Below are 7,915 nucleotides of genomic sequence, written 5' to 3' on the forward strand. Positions count from 1 at the left end.
TTTTGGGAGCTGCCAGATAACTTTGTTTTATCGATGACATCTGGAGCATCTCCAGTCTGTCAGAACTGATGGGGCAGGCGAAAATCACTGGGGAGAGACCATCTTGCAAGTCGATTGGTACTATGCCATGCAGAGTTTTGAAGATGACAATTAGAACCCTGAATTGTGCTGGGAAACCAGGGCAACTCAGAGAGCATCCGTGTTATATGACGCGGCCACTGCATTCTGGACCAGCTGAATATTCTTCAAGGGCTGCCCCATGTAGAGTGCATTGCAACAATCCAAATGGGGGGGTTGCTAAGGCACGAGTGATCATGAGTAGAGCTTCCTGATCCAAGAATGGGCACATCTGGAGGACAAAACTTATTTGTTGCAGTCATTCTCCTGGCCATGGCTGCCTTGCGCAGGAGTCTTGAGCGGTGGTGAAATTCAATTTTTTTTACTACCGGTTCTGTGGGTGTGGCTTGGTGGGCATGGCAGGGGAAGGATACTGCAAAATCCCCATTCCCTCCCCCTCCAGGGGAAGGATACTGCAAAATCCCCATTCCCTCCCCCTCCAGGGGAAGGATACTGCAAAATCCCCATTCCCTCCCCCTCCAGGGGAAGGATACTGCAAAATCCCCATTCCCTCCCCCTCCAGGGGAAGGATAGTGCAAAATCCCCATTCCCTCCCCCTCCAGGGGAAGGATACTGCAAAATCCCCATTCCCTCCCCCTCCAGGGGAAGGATACTGCAAAATCCCCATTCCCTCCCCCTCCAGGGGAAGGATACTGTAAAATCCCCATTCCCTCCCCCTCCAGGGGAAGGATACTGCAAAATCCCCATTCCCTCCCCCTCCAGGGGAAGGATACTGCAAAATCCCCATTCCCTCCCCCTCCAGGGGAAGGATATTGCAAAATCCCCATTCCCTCCCCCTCCAGGGGAAGGATACTGCAAAATCCCCATTCCCTCCCCCTCCAGGGGAAGGATACTGCAAAATCCCCATTCCCTCCCCCTCCAGGGGAAGGATACTGCAAAATCCCCATTCCCTCCCCCTCCAGGGGAAGGATATTGCAAAATCCCCATTCCCTCCCCCTCCAGGGGAAGGATATTGCAAAATCCCCATTCCCTCCCCCTCCAGGGGAAGGATACTGCAAAATCCCCATTCCCTCCCCCTCCAGGGGAAGGATACTGCAAAATCCCCATTCCCTCCCCCTCCAGGGGAAGGATATTGCAAAATCCCCATTCCCTCCCCCTCCAGGGGAAGGATATTGCAAAATCCCCATTCCCTCCCCCTCCAGGGGAAGGATATTGCAAAATCCCCATTCCCTCCCCCTCCAGGGGAAGGATACTGCAAAATCCCCATTCCCTCCCCCCTCCAGGGGAAGGATATTGCAAAATCCCCATTCCTTCCCCCTCCAGGGGAAGGATATTGCAAAATCCCCATTCCCTCCCCCTCCAGGGGAAGGATATTGCAAAATCCCCATTCCCTCCCCCTCCAGGGGAAGGATACTGCAAAATCCCCATTCCCTCCCCCTCCAGGGGACGGATATTGCAAAATCCCCATTCCCACCCTACTCTGAGGCCAGCCAGAGGAGGTATTTGCCGTTTCTCCAAACTACTCAAAATTTCTGCTACTGGTTCTCTATAACCTTTCAGAACCTGCTGAATTTCCCCCCTGGTCTTGAGTCCAAGATTGCTCACTCATTCAGATTGAACAGTAGAAAGCTACTAGATTTGAGGATCCCTATAACTCACATTCATTCAGTCTTTTTCAGAGTTGAGCTGGTCGGTTCTTCTCTATCCAGGTCATTGTTTCTCAACCTTGGCAATTTTTCCCATTCTGGAATTTGAAGTTCACACATCTTAACGTTGCCACGGTTGAGAACCACTGCCCTAGGCATAGGAAAGCATCTGGGCAGTGTGGGGTTGAGATGTCCAACTGAATATCATCAGCATATTCACAATACTTAATCCTGCGTGTTGACAGATTATCTCACTCAGAGCTTTGATGTAGAGGTTAAATAAGACCAGAGAGCTCACCAATGGATTCTGCATAACCCCACATAGCAGAAGTCTAGAGCTAGATCTTCTCTCTCCAACTTTCTCCCCACCCCTCACTGAACACCAACTGGAATGTAGGGAAGAGGAGTACCTGTCTCCCACTCCCAACCTTCTCCACTGGTCCAGAAAGATACTATGATCAATTCTATCAAAAGCCATTAATAGATGAGGTAGGGCCAGAATGGATGCACCACTCCCATCCTGAGTCTACCAGAAATCCTATCAAAGATACTGATTAACAGAGTTGGAAGGGACCTTGTAGGTCCTCTAGTCCAACCTCCCACCCACCCAAGCAGACATTACACCATTTCTGACACATGGCAGTCCAGTCTCTTGAAAGCTTCTAGTGATGAAGCTCCCACAACTTCTTGAAGGCAATTTCTGTTCCATTGGTTGATTGTTGTCACTGAAAGAAAATTTCTTCTTATTTCTAGGTTGAACCTCTTCTATCCATTATTCCTTGTCTGGACTTCAGTTGCTTTGGAAAATAGCTTGACCCCCTCCTCTCTGTGGCAGCCCTTCAAATATTGGAACACTGCTATCATGTCTCCCTTAGTCCTTCTTTTCACTAGACTAGCCATGCCCAGTTCCTGCAATTGTTCATTGCTATCTCAGTGGTATGTCCTGGCCTGAACCCTGACTGTAAACCATCTGCTTCCTCCAGAAACTTTTGGAGCTGTCAGCCTGCCACCTTCTTAACAATATTCTCTAAACTGGATAAAGTAGAAAGTGGACTACATTTGTCCAATCCAGCCAAAACCTTTTGAGATGGTTTAGCTGCCTTGTACTTTCCAGGAGTAAGGTCAGGAAAGTTAAAACAACATATAAATCCACTTGCAAAAGACTTTGATGCTTTCTCTTACTAGGCATAGTCTTAGATAAACTGGGTGAAACCAGGCTTAATAGCAGTGCCTGTGAGAGGGATCTTGGAGTCTTAGTGGACCACCAGCTAAATATGAGCCAGCAGTGTGCAGTGGCAGCCAAAAAAGCCAATGCAATCCTAAATTGCATTAAGAGAGGGATTCAATAAAGATCAAATAAGGTACTAATACTACTTTATAAAGCCCTAGTAAGACCACACCTTTGGTTACCACCCTATAAAAAAGATGTTGAGACTAGAAAAAGTGCAGAGAAGAGCAACCAAGATCATTAGAGGACTGGGGGCTAAACATATGAAGAACAGTTGCAGGAACTGGGCATGGCTAGTCTAGTGAAGAAAAGGACCAGGGGAGACATGATAGCAGTGTTCCAGAAATTTTCTGACAGTGAGAACAATCAACCAATGGAACAGAGGTTGCCTTCAGAGGTTGTGGGAGCTTTATCACTGGAGGCTTTCAAGAAGAGATTGGACTGCCATTTATCAGAAACGGTGTAGGGTTTCCTGCTTGAGTGGGGGGTTGGACTTGATGACCTATAAGGTCCCTTCCAACTCTGTTATTCTGTTAACATTCAGAAGGAGAGGCAGCATCTTCCACTTATTATTGTTTTTACCAACAATTAATCAAGATAGATACAGACACAACATTTTTACAATACGCATTTAATATTGGGCTGGGGTGGGAGTTCAGATCCCTGTGCAAACTGCCATTATGGTCGAGTTATTGTTTAATGTATTGTGGGAGTCCACAAAACAGGTCAGCTCAATAACCTGATTCTGTCTTTTCTGAACACAGCTATTTTTTTTTCCTGGAGGGCTGACTGCATTCAGCTGCTGCAGTGAATGCAATGAAGTATCTTGTGCCATTTAAAATGTTGTTGATGTGGTGGATTGGAGCCCGTTGGGCTGATGACATTATCTGCAGAGTTTTTCAGAGGAAGGTCTGCAATCAGAACCTCTTGTACTCCAAAGATTTTTATCCTACACTCCAAGATTTCTTTCCATAAATCCAGGCCGAGAAATATCATACTATAGCTCGAATGCCCTGGAGGTTGATTAAAATTCACTTTTTAGCATCTCTGGATAAAACTGGGAAAGATGGAGAAATGGCCACTCTAATTTCAATTGAGAAATCTGCATGTAGGTAAATTAAGGGAGATTTCTGATTTTCTTTCAACTTTCCATGTAAAAAACAGGAGGGTTGCCTCTTTTTTGTGGAGCAGGGAAAAACCTGCATGCTAATTTGGAATTGGGACGTGGTGGCTCAGTGACTTAAGATGTTGAGCTTGTCGATCAGAAAGGTTGGCAGTTCGGCGGTTTGAATCCCTAGCGCCACGTAATGGAGTGAGCTCCTTTTACTTGTCCCAGCTTCTGCCAACCTAGCAATTCGAAAACACGTAAAAATGTAAGTAGAAAAATAGGAACCACTTTGATGGGAAGGTAACAGTGTTCGTTGCTCCTTTGGCATTTAGTCATGCCGGCCACATGACCACGGAGATGTCTTCGGACAGTGCTGGCTCTTCGGGTTTGAAATGGAGATGAGCACCACCCCCTATAGTTGGGAATGAGTAGCACATATGTGTGAGGAGAACCTTTACCTTTTTAAATTGTTTTGGAGGCAGATATTAGACTTCTTATCAATCCTAGAACCAGTTCTCATAAAACATTAAATGGCAACCATAAAGTCTCAGATACTGGAAGAAAGACAAAAATGTTGAGAATCATAGACTTAACATTTTATTATCCCATGGATTTTTTTTATCTTAGCTATCATCTTGATACCTTCCAGATGATGCTGGAACTATTAAAGGCTATGCGGATTTGAGGACCCGAAATCTAACTTGTTTGGGTGGCTTGAAGGATTATTATACTATAATATAGACCAGGGGTGTCCAAACTTGGGAACTTTAAGACTTGTGGACTTCAACTCCCAGAATTCCCCAGCCAGCCATGCTGGCTGGGGAATTCTGGGAGTTGAAGTCCACAAGTCTTAAAGTTCCCAAGTTTGGACACCCCTGATATAGACCATACCATACCATACCATACCATACCATACCATACCATACCATACCATACCATACCATAACATAACATAACATAACATAACATAACATAACATAACATAACATATAATATATTGGGTTGAACTTCCCTCAAAATCTCTAGAAGTTAAATCTGAAGATGGGCAGGGGAGCCCTTCTTGTTTCTGGGTGGAGAAGATTACAGATGTGGACAGCCAGGCCCTCTGGCTTAGGGAATCCCTTCTGTTTGCAATCTATTGTAAAAAAACACTTTTGTGTGTCTGAAATGGTCTTTCGCCCAAGCAATAAGCAGCATTGTGTCTTCTGACAAAAGAGAGGCCCGATTTTCCAGTCCAGATTTTTCTGTGGAAGCAAATGTACCGGAGGCTGTGGATGGAGACTGTTTTCTTGGAGCTCCTTTTATTTTTATGAAATGGGCAAGGAGTTTTAAGCCTTTCTTCGTGCGACGTTCAGCAGGTTTCCCAGACAACGAGACCCCTGAGTCTAAGGCTGTATAGTTTCCCACGGGCCTTGTCACTCAGGAAACAGGCCAGGAGGATCTGACGAGGGCCATAATTGTTGGTATTTCCAGTAGGAAAGTATTTTGGGCATTGCATTAATTTCAAAATCTTTGCTTGCCTCATTTAAAAAAAAGGAAGAAGTCAAGCTGCCCTCCAAAACCACTTCAGAGAAATTAGCTGCGAAAAAAAACACCTCCCCATTTTGAGGGAGTACAAATCTTTTATTAAATGGAAATGATGGAGAATATTAGTTTAGCACTATATTAAAACCAGAATCAATTTAAAAATAAATAACCATTGGGATCCCTATTGCAGCACCCACGTGGCACCCATGTGCTCACACATGTCTATATTGGTACATACTAGCCCCCTGCCTGCCTCTTTCCATTTTGCTTTCTTCTTCTTCTTCAAATTAAAGCTCATTTTAACTTTAAACCAAATTACACAGCAAGCTGCAAGCCATCACCTTCCAAAAACCATCTTTATTTCTCAGAATGGCCTTAAATTTCCCATAACTGCCATAAGAATTGTTAGAAAATTTCTTTCTTTCTTTCTTTTATTTATTTAGTTTGTCAAACATGTACAAGATAGCAGGTATAAGTATGAACATGGACATGAACAAGGAAATGAATACAAATAAATGAGGACAATAGGACAGGTATGGTAGGCATGCTGGTGCGCTTATGCACGCCCTCTTTACGGACCTCTTAGGAATGGGGTGAGGTCCACGGTAGATAGTTTAAGGTTGAAGCTGTGAGGGTTTGAGGATGTAACAACGGAGTCAGGTAGACGTTGACTGGATGCTGTCCAGTTTTTTTGTAAATGTGCATACTTGACTTAAGGAAAAGACTACAGTGAACTTACAGGCACCTGTTAGAAGCCATGATGACGTCACGCAGAAAATATAACCCATATCTTTTGTGAGATGTCATTAAATGTGTGAGGTTATTTGCCATCTTCCCCAAAGATACACAACCAAAGTAAGCTGTGGGCTATTTATTTATTTTTGTATTCCATCTTTATTATTATTTTTTCAAATAACTCAAGGCGCAAACGTATCCCACACACCTTCCTTCCTCCTATTTTCCCCTCAACAACAACAACACTGTGAGGTGAGTTGGGTTGAAAGAGAATGGCTGGCCCTAAGTCACCCAGCTGGCTTTCATGGCTAAGGCGAGACTTGAACTCACAATCGGCTACTATCTAGCCTGGTGCAGAGGTGGTATTCAGCTGATTCAGACCAGTTCACCCAAACCATTAGCAGAAATTGCAGGTGGGGCCGCTCACCTGCCCCAGCTCAATGCCATCCTCTTTAGGCGCATTTTTTAGGCCGGGCGCATGTGCTGAAGACCCATGTGTGAGCAAAACTCATGCATGGAAGGTTGAGTGGGCGCAAGGCAAACCAGTGGTAACAAAATGTGAAACCCATCGCTGGCCTGGTGCTGCCTTAACCACTAGACTAAGTTGGTTCCTGAGCAGCGATAATGAACATCTTCATTAGTTCTTCGGTATGTTGGTTTCTGTAACCAACCACTTCTACTGTGGCAACCATTCTGTAAACTGGGCATGCTCCAATAGCAGCCCTTTTCTAGTGACTGCGTTTATAATGAGGTTTCAGGCCCCATGAAATTTGGACTACTTTTGAGACTATCAGACCCGTAAAGAAATGGCAGTTTAGGTCTTTGTTTTCCACTTGTTTTTCACTCTTCTTGGAACCTCTTGTTTCAGGCATTGAGAACAAAAGCTTTGACTTTCCGTGAGAAGTGGCAACCTGACATTTCTACCTCTATTCCCGTTTCCATTGTTGCAAAGAAGGAGAAGGCCTGAAATTGACACATCCTCCATGTTAAGTCGATGGTGACAGCAGCAACCCTTCCGTGACTGAACGTCTTAGCCTGGCATTGAAAATGTGCTCCAATTTCCTCATGTCAGAATCGCCGGAAGAGTCTGCCAAGGAATCTAGCAGGGGCAGAAGGCAAATCTATCAAGCAAGGGCTCTTTCTGCATATGCCACACAACCTCTGTTTAAATTTAGAATGCAGTAAAATGGCGGTTCCTCTTACTGGGTGGGCCTCTAGTTATGTGGAGAACATGTGTGTGTATTTTGTGATGGATCCTTTGGGCTTTCATCTCAGGTCCCTCCCCAATCTTTGCAAACAAAATGTTTCCTTCTTATTGTTGCAGGAAATGACAGGCTTAGACTTCTCAGGATACAGGAAAAGTTTATTTGGCAGCCAGGTTCAGAAATGTTAGCCCATGGCTAACATTGCAAATTCTGAACAATCTTTATTATTGATGCACGCGTTCTTATACATTCTCAAAGCGTAACACGGAAACACTTAACTCATTTCTTATTGGTTACCTTGAGGAAAATGAGCCCAAACAGTTTGGTTTTTGCTCGTTTTTGCCCTCCCCAGCCCCCAGGTGCAGTTGCAGGCCAGCGCTGTCCAAAG

The 7,915-nt window shown here is 44.8% G+C and overlaps 1 protein-coding gene across 5 annotated transcripts in view; it reads left to right on the forward strand.

Moving 5' to 3' along the window:
• The window catches only part of LOC309386263 (protein spinster homolog 3-like), a 65,487-nt gene extending 58,006 nt beyond the window's left edge, over window positions 1-7,481 (forward strand). For all 5 annotated transcript variants that reach the window (XM_081941428.1, XM_081941427.1, XM_081941426.1 and 2 more), the window contains one exon: window positions 7,191-7,481. In XM_081941428.1, coding sequence (XP_081797554.1) covers window positions 7,191-7,222 — 32 coding nt within the window. In that variant the 3' untranslated portion in view covers window positions 7,223-7,481. The remainder of the gene's footprint in view (window positions 1-7,190) is intronic.
• Window positions 7,482-7,915: the final 434 nt, after the last annotated feature.

The sequence above is a fragment of the Natrix helvetica genome (genome assembly GCF_964273705.1).
Source record: "Natrix helvetica genome assembly, chromosome: 2".
Classification (NCBI taxonomy): domain Eukaryota; kingdom Metazoa; phylum Chordata; class Lepidosauria; order Squamata; family Natricidae; genus Natrix; species Natrix helvetica.